The sequence below is a fragment of the Phoca vitulina genome, unplaced genomic scaffold (genome assembly GCF_004348235.1).
Source record: "Phoca vitulina isolate PV1807 unplaced genomic scaffold, GSC_HSeal_1.0 scaffold9, whole genome shotgun sequence".
In the NCBI taxonomy this organism is placed as follows: domain Eukaryota; kingdom Metazoa; phylum Chordata; class Mammalia; order Carnivora; family Phocidae; genus Phoca; species Phoca vitulina.
Window position 1 is genome coordinate 52,389,981 of NW_022589712.1, and position 22,812 is coordinate 52,412,792.

The 22,812-nt window shown below is 36.5% G+C and overlaps 1 protein-coding gene across 2 annotated transcripts in view; it reads left to right on the forward strand.

Moving 5' to 3' along the window:
- The window catches only part of SEC63 (SEC63 homolog, protein translocation regulator), a 69,517-nt gene that overhangs the window by 35,645 nt on the left and 11,060 nt on the right, over positions 1–22,812 (forward strand). Inside the window, exons 11-20 of one of the 2 annotated variants that reach the window (XM_032408128.1) lie at positions 1,061–1,153; positions 2,577–2,731; positions 3,927–3,974; positions 4,562–4,709; positions 7,258–7,340; positions 10,079–10,138; positions 10,340–10,513; positions 14,176–14,334; positions 18,475–18,576; positions 22,514–22,612. In XM_032408128.1, coding sequence (XP_032264019.1) covers positions 1,061–1,153; positions 2,577–2,731; positions 3,927–3,974; positions 4,562–4,709; positions 7,258–7,340; positions 10,079–10,138; positions 10,340–10,513; positions 14,176–14,334; positions 18,475–18,576; positions 22,514–22,612 — 1,121 coding nt within the window. The remainder of the gene's footprint in view (positions 1–1,060; positions 1,154–2,576; positions 2,732–3,926; positions 3,975–4,561; positions 4,710–7,257; positions 7,341–10,078; positions 10,139–10,339; positions 10,514–14,175; positions 14,335–18,474; positions 18,577–22,513; positions 22,613–22,812) is intronic. The other variant, XM_032408130.1, reaches the window with a different exon arrangement.

Genomic DNA, 22,812 nt, shown 5'->3' on the forward strand with positions numbered 1-22,812 from the left:
TTTAAAAAAGATTTTGTAAGCTTTTTAAGCTTTTCGGGGGAAGAAAAAATGGATTTCACAACAAATATCTCAGTCAACCACCACTACTACCATCACTTCCAGCAGTAATTGCTGATAAAGGATTTAATTTTTATTGAAAGCTTCCTAAATTGCTTGAAGCCACCTCTCTATGTAAAAGAAAAGCAGTGGATTGGGACAGTGCTGTTTCCAGGGACGTCATGAATTTGAGTGTCATTTCTTCTTTACTTGCATTACTTCATTTGAAGTTTTAAAAGAAAATTATTATACCTAGGGAATAAATGTTCTTTCTGAATGAAGCTCCTCTTCTTCTGTCCCTTTTTAAAGCCAATAATAAAACCAAATGCCTCCAAAAACAAGGCTAGCTGATGCTCAGTAATTGGTGATAAGATAGGATACTTAGGATGGAATGAAGGATCACTATTTAGGCATTGTTGTTGGAGTTGCAAATTAACCAGTAATTCTGATTTTTCTAATATTCTGTACAGATATGAAACCATCTCCATTTTTTACCAATTATCTAAGTAACAGGGAACAAATATTTTTTTAGGTTGAGTACTAACCCCAGTGGATGATCTTAATAGTTAACCATTACATGCAGTAAAAATGAGTCTGTCTCCTTCCTCTTTCTCCCCCTTCTCTTTCTGCATTGAGTTAAGATTTATTCTCAATCTTAGTCTTTGGACTTATTCATAGTTATAGAAACTTAGGTGCACAAGAAGAAGATTCTTAAGGTTCTTAAATATAGTAAGATTAGAATTAAGTTTAAGACTATTCTTCCAAAAAAGGAAGTTAACTTATGAAGCACACCATAATATTAAAAATTTGCCTTTGAAACATCTAATCTGATCTAGGGTTTTCTGACTGATTTTTGACAGTCCTGCTTAGGAGAAACTGTTGTGTTCAACCTGTAAAATTCTGAGGTCATCTGAAATATTTATGGGACAACTTGAATTTAGTATCAGTCTTGGACTATAGATGATAAAGATGTTTTAACTATAAAAGTGGAATGATTTGTTTCAGGTTTTCATTTGTTTTGCAGATCAGCAATTTATGTTGAAAAAATGCCCTGCCCTACTTCAAGAAATGGTTAATGTAATCTGCCAGCTAATAATAATGGCCCGGAGCCGTGAAGGTGAGGTGGAAATGTAATTACTTATGTTGTACTTTTTCTTGCAAGCTCCTGCAGATTATACTTACAGTTTTAGGATTTTTGAGTACCTACAGTAATTCTGCCTATATATTATATAAGTTGAATCAGATTTCCCACTTTTATTCATGGTTTTTCTTACTTCTTTCCTGTATGTTCCGTTTTGTAAAGTCTTTATCACAATTCACGTTTTTGCATTTATTTATTGTTTTATTGTTTGTTGTCACTTATTGTTTGTAGAGATTTAAGATACCTTTTCCTTCCTTTGAATATTTTTAGAGTTAGGTTATTCTGTATTTTAACAATGAGTTTGAAATAATTCTTTAAGTGATGTAATAATGACTCATCTGACATGTAGTGTTTTTTGCATGAAGGGAGAAAAGAATGAGGGGAAAGAAAAAAGAAAGAGTTTGTGGTCAGTAATGGAAAGGGAGACCCTTAAGAAAGGAGATAATGGTTGTGGTTTGTTGTTATGGCTGATGTCAGTTCTTGGCATGGTATCAGTATGTTATTGATACTGATAATTTACTGTTTTGGGAGGTGATGCAAAGAATTTTTCTGTTAAACCAGTGCTTGTTGCTGGATAATGGTTGTTGCATTTGAACATGTTTGTATATTTTTGGTATCTTATAACTTTTTTTTTTAATTTAAATTTTAGGTAGTTAACATACAGTGCAACATTGGTTTCTGGAGTAGAATTCAGTGATTCATCACTTACATACAACACCCAGTGCTCATCACAAGTGCCCTCTTTAATAACCATCACCATTTAGCCTATCCCCCACCCACCTTGCTCCATCAACCCTCAGTTTGTTCTCTATCATTAAGAGTTTCTTATGGCTTTTATTTTTTTTTTCTTTTCCCCCCTTCCCATATGTTCATCTGTTTTCTTTCTTAAAATTCCACATATGAATGAGATCATGTGGTATTTATCTTTCTCTGACTTATTTCACTTAGCATAATATACTCTGGCTCTGTCCACATCGTTGCAAATGGCAAGAGTTCATGCTTTTTGATAGCTGAGTAATATTCCATTTTGTATATATACACCACATCTTCTTTACCCATTCATTGGTCGATGGACATTTGGGCTCTCTCTATAGTTTGGCTATTGTTGATAACACTGCTGTAAACATCAGGGTACATGTATCCCTTCGAATCTGTTTTTGTATCCTTTGGGTAAATACATAGTAGTGCAATTGCTGGGTCATAGGGTAGTTCTAATTTTAACTTTTTGAGGAACCTCCATACTGGATTTTACAACTTTTAAAGGAAAATCAACACTATGATCTTAAAATTTGAGGTGTTAACGATATTCATATGAGTCATGTTTTCGTGATGAGTTGTGTACTCTGGAACACATAAAAAGTCCAGCCTTGTTTTTTCTTTTATTCCTGTTCTTTCTAAGAAAGGGAGTTTCGTGCTCCAACTTTGGCATCCCTAGAAAACTGCATGAAGCTTTCCCAGATGGCTGTGCAGGGCCTTCAGCAGTTTAAGTCTCCCCTTCTGCAGCTCCCTCACATTGAAGAGGACAATCTTAGGAGGGTTTCTAATCATAAAAAGGTAATTCTTTGCCACTTTAAAATTAGCTTTAAACAGTTTGTCATGTTACTTAAAGGTAGCACGAATGAAAAGTGTTCTAGAAGTGTTTACTATGACTTTCTTAGATTTAGAATGTCTTAAACACTCTACAACTATTCCTAAAGTGGTTCTATTAGCATTTTCTTGATTAGGGAGGTGTCTAAATTTACCTACTGTAAGTGATTTTACTACTTTGGAGGTCAGTGCATTTTAGCAATTAAGACTTTGTTCTTTATATTATGTTACCAGAAATAAATGTACAGAGTAAAAATGCACTGTATGCTTTCCAGTCATTTCATGCCTGGCTTTTAAGGTTGGGCATGGTTTATTGGTTGAATAGGAACAAAAAAAATTAAGTTTTCAAAACATAAGTAGATCAAATAAAGATACTTCTAATTTAGATAATGCAATCTATCGTAAAGATCTGATAATGAATCTTAAGATATGGCAAAAATATGTATAAATGAAAAAACTTGAGGAAATATAAGAAAAAACAAATTATAATTCTGATAGGAGATTTTAAACATTACTTTGCATACATTAGACAAAGTGGGCGGAAGATAGACATTGGATTTGATAGTATATTAAGGTAGAACTAATGTGTATTAGAGATTCACATATGAGTTCTCTGTCCTTTCAGGTAATCGTATTGCCCTTATAAATTTGTTCACATTTTGAATTGAAAACTGTGTAATCAAAAAGTGGGCATTCCACATTCCTCATGATCTAAGCCCTGTCTGTGAAAGTAAATATTAATAACTAGTACCAAATGCCTGGAAATGAACACACTCCTAAGTATCCCTTTAGCCTAGATGGATATTACTGCAATAACAGACAGCTGTATTTAGAAAATAACAAAAATGAGAATATTGCATAGTAAAACCTTAAGGGTGCAGTTGTACTTGGAGATAAATTCATACTCTTAAAGGTTTTTATCATTAAAATAGAAAATATGGGTCAGCAGACTGAGCATATCAAATGATAGTTGTTCTTGGTTGGGTCAAGATTCTATGAATATTACTGTTTTTTTTTCCTCCTAACTTTATTTTTTCTAAATTTAAAAAATTACCCTGTATTAACTTTGTAATTAAAAAAAAATCCTAAATTTGAATTTCTTTGGATAAAAGGCCATGAAATGCTATAAAGTTGTATTTTTTGCTTTGAAATGTGTATGCAGATCTTCCTCAGCTTACAGTGGGGTTACATCCTCATAAAGCCATCGATCGTAAGTTGAAAATATCCTAAGTCAAAAATGCATTTAATACACCTAGCCTACCAAACATCATAGCTTAGCCTAGCCTACCTTAAACATGCGCAGAACACTTATATTAACCTACAGTTGGGCAAAATCATCTAACACAAGCCTGTTTTATAATAAAGTGTTGAATATCTGTCTCTTGTAATTTATTGAATACTGTACTGAAAGTGAAAAACAGAATGATTGTATGGGTACAGAATGGTTGTAAGTGTATGGATTGTTTACTCTTGTGATTGCCTGGCTGGTGGAGCTACAGTTTGCTGCTGCTCCCCAGCATAATGATAGTATTGTATCAAATATCATTAGTCCTGGAAAAGATAAAAATTCAGAGTTTGGTTTCTGCTGAATGCATTGCTTTTGCAGCATTGTAAAGTTGAAAAATTGTAAGTAGAACCATTGTAAGTTTGGGAGCCAGTATGATCTTAGCATTTTTCTAAAAGTTATTGGATTTTGTTTTAGTGAAACATGCTAATTTTCTTTTTGTGAAAAATTCTATGACTTTGGGATTTATTTTCTTTCTCTCTCTCTCTCTCTCTCTCTCTCTTAAAATTCAGTACAAAATTAAGACTATTCAGGATTTGGTGAGTTTAAAAGAATCAGATCGTCACAATCTACTTCACTTCCTTGAAGATGAAAAATATGAAGAGGTTATGGCTGTCCTTGGGAGTTTCCCATATGTGACTATGGATATAAAATCACAGGGTAAGTGGGAGGTTTCCCTGTTGAACATTTTTTCTCTTTTTGATAGATTGGCTTTTGTTTATGTGGCTTAAGGTTCTCAAAACATTTGATATCATAATGTGTAATTAGACTTTCCAGAACTGTAGTTTACCTGTCAGATTGGCTGTGATGGAATATGATACATGCTTAATAATTTTGAGAATACTGATAGAATCCCATAGAATCTTACTTTTATTATCCTCAGAATGGGATTAAGCTTGAGGACTCTCTGTTCTGTAGTTCAAGTTTTAGGACTTTCTTAACTTTTCAAAGAATGAAGGATTTTCAGGTGCAATGGAAGATACTTGAAGTGTATATTGTTAGTGTAAAAGAAATAGCTGTTTAGTTCTAAAATTAAGTTTAAAAAGTCCAATTTACTTTAGTAAGCCTTGGAAATTACCATGTTCTATGCCACATTTCATGTGTTTTTCTCAACCTGTCTCTATCTTTATGTCTGCTGGGGTGAAAAAATAGATTTTTCTACCTACACAATTGTCCTTTGAGTGTCCATTTTAATAGCTGAATAATAGTATCATACAGTGGTTACAGAATTAGAGATTATCTGCCCATTCCTTCATTGTGACAGTATTCTGAGTTTTGACATTTACTAAGTTCCTCTTGTGAGAACATTCTTGTGGGACCAAGAATACAAGGATGTGTTAGGAATGGTATCTGTCTTTAAAGAGTTTATAGTCTAGTTGAGGAAGTAGGACATAAACATAGGATTAAAAACAAGGAAACATAAGGCAAGTGTTAAGTGAATGACACAGACAGTGTGCCATTGATTCATTCAACAACTGTTGAGTGCCACCCATTTTATTGGGTGTTGGGGAAGCAGTGGTAAGACAAAGCTTCTGCCTTATTGAGTTTGCATTCTAATGGAATTGAGAAGAGATAAATGGCTCTCAAAGACTTGGTGTTTGAGAGGTAAGGTAAACTGCAATCTGGTTTCAATTTGGCTGGAGTATAGGATACATGTAATGAAAACTGGGACTGCTTTGGTGGGGAGTTTGGATTTCCTTGTGATCTCACTGGGAAACTTCATGATGTATTTCATTCCGTAGCATCTTGTATAGACAATTTATTATATTTTCACAATGCTATCCAAATGTGTAATATGAGTAATATAGTTAAAGGAGGGAGAGTAGAAGAATTTTAGAAGCAGGAAAGGAGCATCTGCCTGATCCAGTGCTAGAGATGGTGGATCTCTTTCCCACATTGGTTAGAGGCTGTATAGAATCTCCTGTAGGCTTTTTCTCCACTTGAAAGCCTCAGATGGCAGGTAGATATTGTTATAGCTGTTAATTCACATGCAGTGCTCACGCATGTGAGCATACAACTGTGGAATGTTGAAGAATGTGTAGCCCAGGTTTGATAGGAGATAATGGAGACTTCAGATTGAAGAAAGGATATTGTATCCTTCTTTTTTAATAATAATAATTATTTTTTCTTTTTTAGAGCACGAGGCAGGGGGTGGGGGGATGCGGGGGCGGGGGGAGGTGGGGAGGGGCAGAGGGAGAGGGAGAGAGAATCTTAAGAGGCTCCATACTCTGCGTGGAGCCCGATGCAGGGCTTGATCTCCATACCCTGAGATTGTGACCTGAGCCGAGATCAAGAGTCGGGTGCTTAACCGACTGAGCCACCCAGGTGCCCCAGGATATTGTATCCTTCTCGATGCCCAGCTGTTGTACCTCACAGCCAGTAATGGAGGAGAAAGTAGTTAGAGTTTGTTGGAGGCCGTTCTTTTCCAACTGGTGGTGTGTTAATGTAGGCCAGAACAGAGTATGCTAATCTAAATCTGTGTAAAATAAACATAACTTAGAAAAATCTTAGGCAGAAATACATAGTGAAGAAAACTCTTACAGATAAAATTTGCAGGAAAAATGAATTTGAATAAGATATGTTTGGTAAGTTATTTCATTTATTAATTTTAATATTAATTTTAATGTTAAGTTTATTTTATTAGCTTTTGGCAATATGTGTAGCAAATGTGGTTTTGAAAAATTAAGCAATTGCAGAAGCTTTTTAAGGTGCTTTTTACTATAAACAAAACTTCGAAGTTCTTGCCTTAAGAAATTAATGTGACTTAGAATACTAGTTCTAATTATTTTATTTCTGACAGGCAGACTGGCATTGATCATATAGGTAAAATCTCGTAAATACAAGGTTTGTACAATTTAATAGAGTGACAGATTTTTATATCACTATGAAAGAAAGCTGTGGTACAGTAGGCCTCACATTATTCTTCGTTTTCAAAGACCAGGGTTTGAAACTTGGCAGAGCCGATATAGCCATTATGTGACCTCAGGCATTTTACTTTAGTTTTGAACCTCACTTTCTTCTAAGTGGAAATAATCTTCAGAGAGCTATTTTAAAGATTAAATGAGTGCATTGTTGAAGGCATGTAGTGGAGTGTTTTATATAGAGTAGGCAGTCAAATATTTTTTATTAAGTTTAAAATATATTTGAAATACTGAAGTACCAAATTGAATTTTATTGTTTACTCTCATTTTTTACTCTCATCTTGTAGTATTGGATGATGAAGATAGCAACAACATCACAGTAGGATCCCTAGTTACAGTGTTGGTTAAATTGACAAGGCAAACAATGGCAGTAAGTCATCTCTTTTTATTTTTATGCTTTAAGAGATATGTGTTAAAAAAAAAAAAAAAAGAGTTATGTGTTAAGGGGTGAAGGGGAAAAGGAGGTGCAGACTTCCGATTATGGAATAAGTCATGGGATTCAAAATATAGCACGGAATATAGTTAAGGATATTGTAACAGTGTTGTATGGTTATGTAGCATAACAGAAGGAGTTGTTGAATCACTGTGTCGTACACCGTGAAACTAATATAGTGTGAACTATACTTCAATGAAAAAAAAGGAAAAAAAGTTACGTGTCAGAGTTCTTACATTTATTTTCTCATTTTAAGTCACATATTCTCAAAGTCAAAACTATTATAGTAGTAAAATCTAATTTTGCAAGTCCTATTTAGCTGTTTTTTTTTTTTTTTTTTAAGATTTTATTTATTTATTTGACAGAGAGAGATTCAGCGAGAGAGGGACCACAAGCAGGGGGAGTGGGAGAGGGAGAAGCAGGCTCCCCGCCGAGCAGGGAGCCCGATGTGGGGTTCAATCCCAGGACCCTGGGATCATGATCTGAGCTGAAGGCAGTTGCTTAACCAGCTGAGCCACCCAGGCAGTCTATTTAGCTGTTTTGATATTTTAAATTAATATTCATAGTTTTCCCATTAGTTTTTACATACAGAAAACCCTTGGAAAATAGATTAATTCTTCCTGTGATGATTTGTTAATTCCCTGTAAAAACATTATAATAATAAGGTAATGTGAGTTTAGTATTTAAAGTCTAAAGTACTATACAAAGATTAATTATTGATTGTTGTGAATTTCATTACCTATTCCTTCTTGGTCAATTCTGATTTTACTCTTAATTTTTTAAATTATAGTGAAAATATTTTTTTTCTCATTATGTGAAAAATAAATGCTGTCTGGGAAAAAACTTCGGGCATTGCAGAAAAGTATAGGAAGGGATTAAAATCACCTAAAGTCCCGCCACTCTGAGATTATTGATTTTGAAGCTCATCGCTTTAGATACCCTAATGCATGAATACCTGTGGGGTTAAATGGTGTTTTCATGATCATGGATTCCTTCTCTCACCCACCTCCCTCAGGAAACCCCTTGTCAGTCCTAGGCGACCAGAATTTAGTCTTGTGTGTATCCTTTCATATCTTTCTCCATGCTCGTATTTACTGCCTGGGCCTTTACACTGTATGTATATATACACCCTGGTACTTTTCTCATTCTCTTTGATTAAATTCAGTCACATTGTATATGTTTCCTGTATATCTTGTTTTTCTTAGTTTCTATTACATATTTGTATTACCTCCCAAGTCAACTATTACCTCCCAAGTTAGACCTATAGTTGTAACTCGTTTTTAATTGACTGTACTATTTTTAACTCCGCATATTCAGCTAGTGGGAGATTTTAGCCTGTTCTACTCTGGGGCCTGTGAATATCTGCAGGAAACATACTCTGCATTTAAACCCCATCTCTCAAACTCTGGTCGGAAAAGCATACTTTGTAGTAGGATATATCAAATCAAAGATGTTGATTTTATGGTAGCAAGTGGTAAGGAAGCATTTGTGTCATGGACTCTGGATGAGAAGTGTCCCGCCCGGGAGAAGAGGAAGCTTCAAAGCCAGTGGCTAGGATTGGGCATAGAATCCAAATTTATATTGCCTACATGCTTTGGAATTCCCAGCCTGAAAAATGAGTAAAAATTGGCCTTGAGCTGTTGACACTTCTGGGATAATTGGTAGGGGAAAAAAAGCAAAATTGCCCTGGAGGAAGGGAGAGAATCAAATATTTATCTTCAAGTTCTTGTATGCACTGAACCTCAGAGTAATTAAGTATTAAAACCCAGCTAATAAATGAAGAAATGAAGCAGAGATGGTAGAATTAGACTAGGGATTGGCAAACTTTTTCTCTAAAGGTCCAATTAGTGAAGTTTTAGGTTTTATGGGCCACATGGTTTCTGTAGCAACTGTTGAATTCACAAATGGGCATGGTTGAGTTCCAATAAAACTTTACTTGAAAACCAGGCAATGGGCCATAGTTTGTGGACCCCTGAATTAGGCTAGCAGTTTAAAGCCTGAGTTATCATTGTTTTTACTTGTTAGCTTTAGTAATTCCAGGGAGTTTATTAAACACAACCAACATCACTTACTATCTTCTGGTATAGATTCTCACTGAAACCTTACTGTAATATAAATCCTAAATTTATGCCTTCTATTCTGATCCTAAGTGGATTATATGGTGGATATGTCTAGATTTTATGGATTTTCTCAGTGTTCCACCCCTTAGGTATTTTATTTACTTATATATGTAATTAATTTTTTAAAAATTCAAAAAAATTTGTTTTTCTTAAGTAAACTCTACCCCCAATATGGGCTTAAACTCACAACCCTGAGATCAAGAGTCTCACACTCTACCAACTGAGCCAGCCATGTGCCCTTCCATAGTTATTTTAAACTATGAAATATTCTTGACTTTATAATGAGTTTATATATCTTAAGTCATTGCATTTGTACTTTTCAAAATGTATTCAAGACACATGTGAGATATTTCAGAAGGTAACTTTTGAAGTGTCATTTAGTAATTGCTGAATTTGCACACATCATTAGTAATTGCCAGAAGTCTGCTGTTCTCCCTCCCTCCACCAATTGTCACCAGTTAAAAAACTTATTGGTCATCTATTTTGAAAGATTGCTTTATCTGAAAGATAAACATAGGTTGATAGACTTTATATTTTTCTTCTCTCTGCTTCTAGGAAGTATTTGAAAAGGAGCAGTCGATCTGTGCTGCAGAGGAACAGCCAGCAGAAGATGGGGTAAAACTTGATTTTTCTTACTTATCTTTCCTGGTGAAGGAAGTGTTTTCTTTTGTTCTCTGATTGATTTATATTGTTGTGGGAGAGTAATTCAGTTTGTGAAAGCATTTAGTTTAGCCATTTTCATCTAAAAATTATTCAGACTCCCAAATGAGACTGTTGCTATAACTTCTGAGTGTGTATGTGTGTTGTTATTTATAGCAGGGTGATACTAATAAGAACAGGACAAAAGGAGGATGGCAGCAGAAGAGCAAAGGACCCAAGAAAACTGCTAAATCAAAAAAAAAGAAACCTTTAAAAAAAAAACCTACACCTGTGCCCTTACCACAATCAAAGCAACAGAAACAAAAGCAGGCAAATGGAGTTGTTGGGAGTGTAAGTTTATTACTGTTATTATCATTATCTTTGTTGAATTATAACATACACTAAAATGTTCACATCCTATGTGTAGCTCCTGAAATTTTACATATGTATGTACCCATAGTACCCAGACTAAGATAGAAAACCTTAGTACCCTAGAGAGCTCAGTTGTGTCCCTTCTTAGTCAGTGACCCCTCCATCTACCTCCATACCTTCCAGTTTTGGCTGTTATTACCATAGATTAGTTTTGCTTATTCTTAAACTTCATATAAGTGGAAATACATTTGTCTGCTTTCATTCAACATTATGTCCATGACATTCATCTGTGTTGTGTGTAGCAGCTATCCATTCTTTGTGTGTATGTGATACTCCATCTTATGAATACACTCCAACTTATCTGTTCTGCAATTAATGGACATTTGGGTTGTTTCTAGTTTTTGCCTGTTATTGAATAAAAATGCTGTGCTTATTCATGTACATGTCATTTTGTGGACATTTCATTTTTCTTGGGTATGTACCTAGCAGTGGAATTGCTGGGTCATAAAATAAGTGTATATGGTTAGCTCATTGAAAGAGCCTGTTTTCCAAAGTTGTACTATTCTGTGTTTCTACTAGCAGAATATGAGTTCAGTTGTTCCACATCCTCACTAATGCTTGGTTTTACCATTCTTTTTTATTTTAACCACTACAGTGGATCTGTAGTGGTATCTCTGTGTGTGGTTTGTATTTACCTGATAACTAATGATATTGAGCATCTTTTCATATACTTAGCAGCCATTTGAATATCCTCTTTCTCTATTGGGTTGTCTTACGGATTTGTAGGATTCCTTTATATATTCTGGATATGAGTCCTTTTTTACTCTCTTAATGGAAGCCTTTGGTGATACCTAATTTTAAGGAAGTCTTTTCATTAATTTTATGGTTATTGCTTTTGAGTCCTGTTGACATTTCTGCCTATCAGAGATTTTAAGATTTTATTTATTTATTTGAGAGAGAGAGCACAAGCAGGGGCAGAGGGAGAGGGAGAAGCAAGCAAGCTCCCCGCTGAGCAGGGAGCCCTACATGGGGCTCCAGCCCAGGACCCTGGGATCATGACCTGGGCCGAAGGCAGACGCTTAATTGAGCCACCCAGGTGCCCCATAGTATTGAGTCTTTTTACTCATAATCATGGTTTATCTTTATTAACTTGGATCTTCCTTAATTTTTTCTCAGCAGTGTTTTGTAATTCCCAGTGACAGAGGTATGATACATCTTTCATTAGATTTACCCTTTTGTATTTGATACTTTCTGGTGCTGTTGCATATAACATTAAAAAAAAAAATCCATTCTTCAGTGTTTATTGCTGGCACATAGAGATACAGTTGTCTTCTAAATACTGACCTTGTATCAAGGAGTCTTGAACTGACAATATGGGCATACCTTGTTTCATTGCACTTCAGTTTCTTGCGCTTGTCAGATACTGCATTTTTTACAAATTGAAGGTTCGTGGCAACCCTGTGTTGAGCAAATCTATCAGCACCATTTTTCCAGCAGCATTTGCTCACTTTGTGTTTCTGTCACATTTTGGTAATTCCCTCAATAGTTTACACTTTGTATTATTATATTCGCTATGGTGATCTGTGATCAGAGATTACAGCTCGCTGAAAGCTCCTGTGATGGTTAGCATTTTTTAGCAATAATGTATTTTTTAATTAAGGCATGCACATTTTTTAGACAATATTGCTTGCACGCTTAACATACTACAGTATAGTGTAAACATAACTTTTATATGTAGTGGGAAACAAAAAAAGTCATTTGACTTTATTCTGGTAATCTCTTTACTGCAGTGGTCTGGAACTGAACCTGCAATATCTCCAAGGTATGCCTGTAATTCTAACCATTTGTAGGTACTTTTTAAAAGATTTTCTGTGTACACAATCGTGCCATCTGGGAATAAAGACAGTTTTACTTTTTTCTTTTTAATCTTTTTGCTTTTTCTTCCTTTCTGTCTTACTGTATTGGCTGAAACTTTCAGTGTAGTAATGTTGGTTAGGAGTGAGGACGGTGGTCACCCCTGTCTTCTTGTTTATCTCCAGGAGAAAGGGAACAAACTATTAAGTGTGATGTTAGCTATAGGGTTTTTGTAGATACTCTTTATCAGGTTTGCTGAGAATTTTTATCATGAACAGTACTGAACTTTATTAAATGCCATTTCTCCATTTGTTGAGGTTGATGTGATTTTTCTCCATTCTATAATATAGTGAATTATGTTGAAGCATTTAAAAATTTTAAACTGTCCTTGCATTCCTGGAACAAATGCATTTCATCGTAGCATATTATCCTTTTTCATATTTATCTGGATTTGATAATATTTGTTTAGAATTCCTACATCTATTTTATGAAAGAATATTGTTTTGCCATTCTCCTTTCTTATAATACCCTTGCCAGGTTTTGTATCAGGTTTATGCTGGCCTCATTAAACAAGTTAGGAAGTATTCTTTCTTTCTTTTTCCTGGAAGAGTCTGTGTAAGATTGGGTTTGTTTCTTATTTGGAAGAACTATCTAGAGAAGCCATCTGGGCTTGGAGTTTTTAAAAAGGGTTTTTAGTTTTAGAGTCCATTTCTTTAACATATTCTACTTTTTTCCTTGTATCAATTTTAGTAAATTACATTTTTCAAGGAATTTGTCCATTTCTTCTAAGTTATCAAATTTATTGACAAAGTTATTCATAATATCCTCTATTTGTAATTTCTTTTGGAGCTATAGTAATGTCTCTTTTATTCCTAATATTGGTAATTTATATTCTCTTTTTCCTTTGATCAGTCTTGCCTAATAAAAGTCTTATCTCAGTTTTATTAATCTTTTCAAAGAACCAATTTTTGGTTTTGTTTAGGTTTCCCTTTGTATATCTGCCTTCTCTTTAATTGATTTCAGGTCTCTGTTATTTACTTCGAGTTTTTTTATATTTAATTTGCTGTTCTTTTTCTTGCTTCTTGAAGTGGATTAGTAAATATTTTGTCTGGGATATTGGCTTTCCTTACTACATTATACTCTATCAGCTATAGAAGATAATATTAAATTCTCAAAGCAGTGCTTTTCTATGAGCTTTCCATTTCCCCATCTCAAATAAAATATATTGTATAAGTGGGGTGCCTGGGTGGCTCAGTTGGTTGAGTATCTGACTCTTGTTTCGGTTCAGGTCATGATCTCAGGGTCATGAGATCGAGCCCTGCATCCTTGGGCTCTGTGTTCAACAGGGAGTCTGCTTGAGATTCTCTCTTCCTCTGCCCGCCCCCCCACCCCACCCCCGCTGATGCCATGTGTGCGTGCTCACTGTCTCAAATAAATAAATAAATCTTTAATAAAAAATACATATATATTGTATGATTGATGTTTTGAAAGATGAGCCATGTTGCCATTGCAGTAGTATACTTTGCAAATAAAGATAAAATATTTTTTATTTTACAAACATGAAAAATAAATAAAATAACTAACAATAGACAAATAAGCCAAATGTTAAAGTCTTTAGTCTGACTACCACATAGGTATAAATACGTGTGTTTATAATTCTCTAAAATTCTGTATGAATAGTGAAATTATAATCTTGAGCTAATTTAATTATAATGACAATAATTAGCTTCAGGGACTCAGAATTCACTGAGATATTCAGAACTTCTGTGGTTGCTTTTTCCTTTTAGGAAGCTGCAGTAAAGGAAGACGAAGAAGAAGTTTCTGACAAAGGCAGTGATTCTGAAGAAGAAGAAACCAATAGAGAATCCCAAAGTGAAAAAGATGATGGTAGTGACAGAGACTCTGATAGAGAGCAAGATGAAAAACAAAACAAAGATGATGAAGCAGTAAGACTTTTATAGGTTTAAATAATTAGAATTATATACCTCTGATAGTTTGGGTTTTTGTTGTTTTTTCATTTGTTTACTTGTTTGTGTGCTTGTCTTAATACCGGTATATTTTATAATCTTATATTACTTTGTAAGAATATGTTTGTGGGATGGTGGTCAGAATTATAAAGAAAAATAGTTTCTAACAAGGATTGGACCTCTTAATTTTCTTAAATCTTAAATTGCTGTTAGTATAGGTTGTGGATTTGAGGAGAAGTCAGTTTGGTGTCTTACAGTAATTTTCAAAATTGGAGCTGAGTCTGGAAATGAATTAGGAAAGGTGGGTTATGGTCTAAGCAGTTACTTAGAGGAGTCTTTCAAAAGTTCTAGGTAGTGTTTAGAGTAAAGAAACATTACTGTGGACTCTAATGTCAAGAGGTTGTTTAAGGAGAAGACTAACATTTACAGAATGCCACCTTGTTTAAGAGGTATATAAGACATTAAGGAAAGGAGGAGTCTCTAAGGAACTTACTAAGGTTGTGAGGGTAGAGAGAATAGGAAAAAGTCTCGTGGTGTGGCATTAAGTTGCACCTGATTTATAGATGGGCTATAGAAAAAGAGGGTTTGGTGGACAAATAATGGGTCCTTTAGAGACTACTGCAAATGAACTGTAAACTGATCAGCTATTCCTTTATGTTTGTGGTGTTCTGTTTTTTTCTTACTGGGCCATCAACCTAAAAGTTACCCTTGTGGTTTAGGAGAGAAAAGGGGATTCCCTGAATAGCCTGTGAGGCACAGGTAGAGGCCGAAAAGAGGATAAAAAAGTAAAGGGCAAAGGATAAAAGTCTAAGGAATGGTAGGCATACCTTGGAGATATTACAGGCTTAGCTCCAGACCACCACAGTGAAACTGACATCACAATAAAGCGAATCAAATGAATTTTTTGGTTTCCTAGTGGGTATAAAAGTTACGTTTACACTATATTGTAGTGTAGTCTGTAGAGTATGCAATAGCATTGTCTCAAACAATATGCACGCCTTAATTAAAACATTCTTTATTGCTAAAAAATGCTAACCATCATCTGACCTTTTAGCGAGTTGTAACCTTTTTGCTGGTGGAAGCTCTTGCCTAAGTGTTGATGGCTGCTGACTCTTCAGAGTGGTGGTTGCTGAAGGTTGGGGTGGCTGGGGCAGTTTTTTAAATAAGATGACAATAAAGTTTGCTGCATTGACTATTCCTTTCACAAATGATTTCTCTCTAGCATGAGATGCTGTTTGATAGCATTTCACCCATAGTAGAACTTCTTTCAAAATTGGAATCAGACCTCTCAAACCCTGCCACTGCTTTGTCAACTAAGTCTTTGTAATATTTTAAATCCTTTGTTGGTATTTCAACAGTTTTGACAGCATCTTCACCAGGAGTAGATTCCACCTCAGGAAACCACTTTCTTTGCTCATCCATCAGAAGCAGCTCCTCATCTGCTCAAGTTTTCTCCTGAGATTGCAGCAATGCAGTCCCATCTGCAGGCACCACCTCTAATTCTAGATCTCTTGCTGTTCTTACCACATCTGTAGTTACTTCCCCCCCTGGAGTCTTGAACCCCTCCAAGTAATCTGTGAGGGTTGGAATCAGCTTCTTCCAAACTCCTGTGAATACTGATATTTTGACCTCTTCCCATGAATCATAAATGTTCTTAATGGCACGTAAAAGGGTGAATCAGAAGATTTTCAATATACTTAGCCCAGATCCACCAGAGGAGTCACTCATTATCTGTGGCAGCTATCACCTTAAAAAATATATTTCTAAACTAGTAACACTTGAAAGTGATAATTACTCCTTGATCCATGTGCTGCAGAATGGATGTTGTGTTAGCAGGCATGAAAACAACATTAATCTTACTGTGCATCTCCATCAGAGCTCTTGAGTGACCAGGTGCATTCTCAATGAGCAGTAATATTTTGAAAGGAAATTTTTTTTGAGTAGTTGGTCTCAACAGTGGGCTTAAAATATTCAGTAAACCATGTTGTAAGCCGATGTGCTGTCATTCAGGCTTTGTTGTTCCATTTAGAGAGCACATGCAGAGTAGATTGAGCATAATTCTTAAGGGCCCTAGGATTTTAGAATGGTCGGTGAGTAATGGCTTCAGCTGAACATCACCGGCTGCAGTAGCTCCGAACAGGAGAGTCAGCCTGTCTTTTGAAGCCAGGCATTGACTTCTGTCTAGCTATGAAAGTCCTAGATGGTATCTTCTTCCAGTGTAAGGCTGTTTTGTCAGTATTGAAAATCTGTTGTTTAGTGTAGCCATCTTTATTAATTCCCCTAGCTGGATCTTGTGGGTAGCTTGCTGCAGCTTCTGCACTAGCACTTGCCGCTTCACCTTGCATTTTCATGTTACGGAGATGGCTTCTTTCCTTAAACCTCATGAACCAACCTCTGCTAGCTTCAAATTTTTCTTCTGCAGCTACCTCACCTCTCTTAGTCTTGATAGAATTGAGGCAGGTCCTTGCTTTGGATTAAGATTTGGCTTAAAGAAATATTGTGGCTAGTTGGATATTCTGTCCAGACCACTAAAACTTTCTCCATACATGCAATAAGGCTGTTTCGCTTTCTTACCTAAAACTCGTGTGTTCACTGGAGTAGCACTTTTAATTTCCTTTAAGAACTTTTCCTGTGCATTCACAATTTGGCTATTTGGCCCAAGAGGCCTAGCTTTCTGCCTGTTTCGGCTTTAAACTTGCCTTCTTCACTAAGCTTAATCATTTCTCGCTTTTGACTTAAAGTGAGAGACGTGCGGCTCTTCCTTTCACTTGAATACTTAGAGGCCATTGTAGGATTATTAATTGGCCTGATTTCAATATTGTTGTGTCTCAGGGAGGCCCAAGGAGAGGAGGAGAGATGGGGGGAACAACCCATTGGTGGTGCAGTCAGAACACACACGTTTATTGTTTAAGTTTGCCATCTTATGTGAAAATGGTTCGTGGTGTCCCAAAACAATTATTATAGTACATCACAGATTACCATAACAAATATAATTAAAAAGTTTAAAATATTGCAAGAATTAACCAAAATTGTAACACAGAGACTCAAAGTGAGCAAATAAATGCTGTTGGAAAAATGGCAGCAGTGGACTTGCTCAACACAGGGTTGCCACAAAGCTTCAGTTTGTGAAAACCACAATATTTGAGAAGCACGGATGTGCAAAGTGCAGTTAAATGAGGTATGCCTGTAATGTGGTGGGGAGTTTGCCCTTGGGAGTGGTGGGGAAAAACAAGGATGACTTTTTAGCAGTTGCTGGCCCCAACTGTTTTTGTACTTTGGGAATTAAATTGATTGCCAAGAAATTAAAGCCTATTAAGAATATTATTTCCCCAGGTGTGCTTTGAGAAAGAGTTGACATATTCCTTTCTGAGTATAGTATTAGGATTAGTAGAGGTGGCAGATTAGTTTCTTTAGATACCAAAAATACATTCATTCAGTTGTCAAATAATTATACAAACAGTTATTCGTTATCTGTCACATTGCAAGCACTGTGTTAGATGAGAGGAATGCAAGCCAAATGTAAAACAGTTTCTGCCCTTGAATGATAGTAGGCTAGTGGGGAAGGCAGACTTATAAATAAACATTAAAGTACAAAGGAGATTATGCACATTTTGTGCAAGGTATAGTGAAAGCACAAAGGAGGGAGTGATCAACTCAGTTGAGGGAAATTTCTGGTATTCAGGAGCTCATGGTTTAGGCTTTAGCAGCTCCCAAAGGAATAATAGTAGGAATTTTCCAGGTTAGAGAAAGAGAGAGAAAACAAAAATCCAGACATGGTTTCAGAGGAGTGAAATAGCTTGGTGAATTCAGAGAAGTCAAGGTAGTTTGAAGTGACGAGAATAGAAAATGCAGAGATAGGCAGTGACAGGAGACTGGAGTGGAGAGATTGGCCCAGGTCAGGTCAGATTATGACTGTATAGTTCATGCTAAAGGGCTTAGGTTTGATTTATGAAATGATGCGTTACAACAGTTTTGAGCAGGGAAATGATCAAGTGTGTGGGACTGAACTCCGTGGTAGTTAGCATTGTCAGGAATAATAGCTGGAAGAAGATGGAAACTGTTCAATGAGAACATCTGAAAACGTACTTGATTTCAAGTGTTTGATTTTTACTTTACTAGGAGTGGCAAGAATTACAACAAAGTATACAGCGAAAGGAGAGAGCTCTCCTGGAAACCAAATCAAAGATAACACATCCTGTTTATAGTCTTTACTTTCCTGAGGTGAGTTATTCATGGCTCAGTGTTTTCCTTGTCCCGTTTACTTTCTCTCCAGGTATTTTTCAGTTGCCTTTTATCCCTCTGTGGTGTATACTGGCTCAAATGTGCTAAAGATGATCTATTCTTGATAGGCAACATTTTGAAGGATACATTTCAGTATGAATTAGATTTTCACGTGAATGTGTCGTTTAATGGGAGGATTGTTAACTTTTTAAGTATTTCTGTGGTTTCCTGGGCTTCTGTCCTTTCTGTGGCTGGATGACTGAAGGTTGTGCTGAATGATGATTTCTCTTTAGCAGTTCAGGCAGTCTTGCAGACAAATGCATATTTTGTCCTCGTCATAGGACTACAGGGGTTCTGTGAATCCTTCACTTCTATCAAGTTTTAGATAGGAAGGAAAAAGTTCTTAAGTTTTCCCGTGGGTTTTCTCTGATGGTCCTCCACTGGCCACCTGGAACCACTACACTTGCTCTGGCCCTCGTAATTGCCCTAGTCCGTGGCAATAGGCAAGCCTGTGGCTGTGGGACCAGCTAAGTTCAGTAAGAGTTGAGAGTGGCTGAGCCCCAAGCTCAGGACAGATTGATCAGTGCTGTTTGTTCTCTTGTCCTTGTTTAGTTTGTGGTTGTGGCCTGCTCAGCTGTTGATCTCCTTGAGTTTTTTGTCTTTCAAATGAATTTGGGATTTGCATGACGTTTTGCTTTTGCCATGATTCTGTCTATGGCCAAAGGTCAAGAACTGGTTGCCTCTTAGTTCAGGGAAGCTGTTCCACAGACTGCCTCACAGCTTTGCCGTAGAACCTTCTGCTCAGCACTCATGTTTGGCAGGTGATTTCATGTATAAATCTGCTTTTTGCTTTAGAATGTCAATCCAGAGTTGCTGGGGGCTGCTGAAGGCAAATTCCCAAGTAATTTGGCTTTCCTAATAATAAATGAATGGCTCTGCACAGACTGTTGTTTTGACTTGGAAAGAAGTGAGCCCAGGATTCCATGTTAATGCGCTTGCTGATCTTCTGGCATGTCCTGAGCTTTAGCCCATCTGTTAAGGGCATTTTGCCCATTGCGGTGGTAGCCTGCCAACCCCAAGGCTCCCGAAATCAAGCGAGTAAATTCCACTCATTGATTGGTTTTAGAAGTGCCATGGGATGTTATAAGCTGCATAATTTGTACCCTTATAACAGATAGTTCATTTTAGACCATGCTTAGTTAATAAGCAAAACATCCATTCACTGCCTTAGAACATTTTAGCCTTGAAAATGCCTTTTTCTAATTTAAGCTACAACTGTAGTGTAAACATCTCAAAGTACCATTTATCAGATAAAATTTATTTAGGATTTTCCTAACATCTGTCTACCTTCCCATGTACCTACTGAACTACCCTAACAACCACACTACCCACTTAAATTGCTTAAAGTTTTATGATTATAATTGACTTACATGTTACTGAAACTCATTCATTATACTTAGTATGTTAAGAATGGTGAGGAATCTCACACCACAGAAAAACTATTGAAAGTGCAAATAACTCGTGCTGCAATATATTTTCCACTTTCACTATGTGCATCAAAGAGTCTAGGCATAAGTACAATGCCATGGATTGAAATTCACTAGCTTCTTAATAAATATTTTTGAATGAATCTCATTTTAATCAAGTAACCTGGGAGAGCAGAGGGAAAGGCATTCTCTTAGTGGAGAGGTAAAGAAGAATCGCACGTTCTTGAACATCTCCCTGTGCTACTTACATTACATACATGTTCTGGTAATGAGATTTCTGACAGTGAAATGTCAGAACTCTTAAATGATTAAGGTGCCTACCTCATTTCATTAATAATCACGATTATCATTTTTTTAAAGATTATTTATTTGACAGAGAGAGCGCGTGCGCTCGCCAACACACACAAGCAGGGGGAGAGGCAGAGGGTGAGGGAGAAGCGGGCTCCCTGCTGAGCAGGACCCCGGGATCATGACCTGAGCTGAAGGCAGGTGCTTAACGACTGAGCCACCCAGGCGCCCCCATGATTATCATTTATTATGATCAGTGTGCTAGACATTCTAACATATCTTTTGCTCGTATTATCTCAGTCCATCTTCACAACACAGCCTGAGTTAGGCACTCATCATTTAACAGAGAAGAAAAGTGAGATTTAGAGACGTGAAACAGTCCGGGTCTGTGTGGCTTTAAAACAGGCATCGGCAAACTACAGCCTGCAGACGAGTCTGCCTCCCTGCCTGTTTCATGAATGAAGTTTGACTGCAGCACAGTCACGCTCCTTCTGTTCATGTTACAGTGGCAGGGTTGAGTAGTTGTGACTCAGACTCTGGCCCACTTTTAACACTGTGTGTGTGCAACACGCACAGAGGCAAACATACGTATATACACATATACCTATTGTGGTAGTCCCCCTTGGGTTAAGCAGAAGTTAGATTAATTATGTACTTGTGATTTATTTATTCTGCTTGTTAATGTTGTTGTAGTGCTTTGTAGTTTACAAGAGTTTTTAGTTGACAGTGTAGCATTCTTAGATCACATTTTAATGTCTTGTGGATAAAATAGGAAGTGCAAGTGATTTTGGCTTAAAAAGGCATTTTCCCTATGATAACTGTTTTCAGTAAAATGTTTTTTTTTTTTAACTTTCTTTTGGATAATTGAAAATTTACAACAGTCTAGTGTTGTTTTGGTTGAGTATTTAGAATATCCTAGAGTTTGTTTTATTTTTTAGCTCCAAAACATTTTTCTTTAAGCCATTTTAGAAAGCTGTCTTCCCTGACCAATTCTTAAGCAGTGGATACCAAGAGATGACTGAACAGTTACTGTTGTGTCCTGCACAGCGGTGCTCACTGAGCACATTGAAGCTTGGTGCTTCTGGACTGCTTGGGCTGCTGCTGCTTTTTTTTTTTTTTTCCTTAAAAGATTTTATTTATTTATTTTTTGACAGAATGAGACTCAGCAAGGGGCACCTGGGTGGCTCAGTCGTTAAGCGTCTGCCTTCAGCTCAGGTCATGATCCCAGGGTCCTGGGATCGAGCCCCGCATCGGGCTCCCTGCTCTGCAGGGAGCCTGCTTCTCCCTCTGTCTCTGCCTGCAACTCCCCCTGCTTGTGTTCCCTCTCTCTGTCAAATAAATAAATAAAATCTTTAAAAAAAAAAAAAAAGAGAGACACAGCAAGAGAGGGAACACAAGCAGGGGGAGTGGGAGAGGGAGAAGCAGGCTTCCAGCTGAGCAGGGAGCCCGATGCGGGACTCGATCCCAGGACCCTGGGATCATGACCCGAGCCGAAGGCAGACGCCCGACAACTGAGCCACCCAGGCGCCCCTGCTTCTTTTTTTTTTTTTTAAATACTTTTCTCTCATTGTGCATTCTGGTGGCAGTTTCTTTACTGAGCTCTTTTTCTATTCCTAATCTTTTATGAGTACAACTAAAAATGCTGCACTTATTAAAATCATGTGCAGTGAAAGGTATAAATAGACTCTTAAATCTGAGATGCTCTCTTATGAGTAATACGTTTTAATGATTTCTGATTTGGTTTCCCAAGTCCCTTCCACTCCTACTTTCTGGCTTTTGCTTATTACTAGGTAAGATTACTAAGATTATTTGCTAGATGATATTGTAGTAGTTTATATTATTTTATTTTTTAGGCTATCTTTTGTCATTTAAGGTTAATATAGGGGTTTTTAATACAGAGGCCCATCATTAGGGTTTTTTAAGGGGCCATTTGAAACCCTAAAATTACATGCAGAATTCTTTTGGACAGCAGATCTACAAATGGTTAATAATGATTTATTCATTCAGTAAATATTAAGTATCTATTTTGTACCAGGCACTGTATCTGTGCTGGAAATACTGCAGTGATAAAACCAGAACAATACCTCTGAAAGGAGACAAGGCTAAACAGTTATTTCTCTAGTTCTTTCTGATAATATAAACTTCTTTTTTTTTCTTTGCAGGAAAAACAAGAATGGTGGTGGCTTTATATTGCAGATAGGAAGGAACAGACGTTAATATCTATGCCGTATCATGTGTGTACACTAAAAGATACAGAAGAGGTAATTATCCAACAACATTATTTCAGTTTTTACAAATATATGGCATCTCACCATCATGCTGCTTCATAAAGTCTTTCTTAGAAATCAGTTTATCATATTTGGCTTATTGTATTTTATCAGTTAAGGCACATTTTGTAACTGTTCTCTGGTGTCTTTTGGGAGTAACTGATTGGAAATTTATACAGTATTGTTAAAGGTAG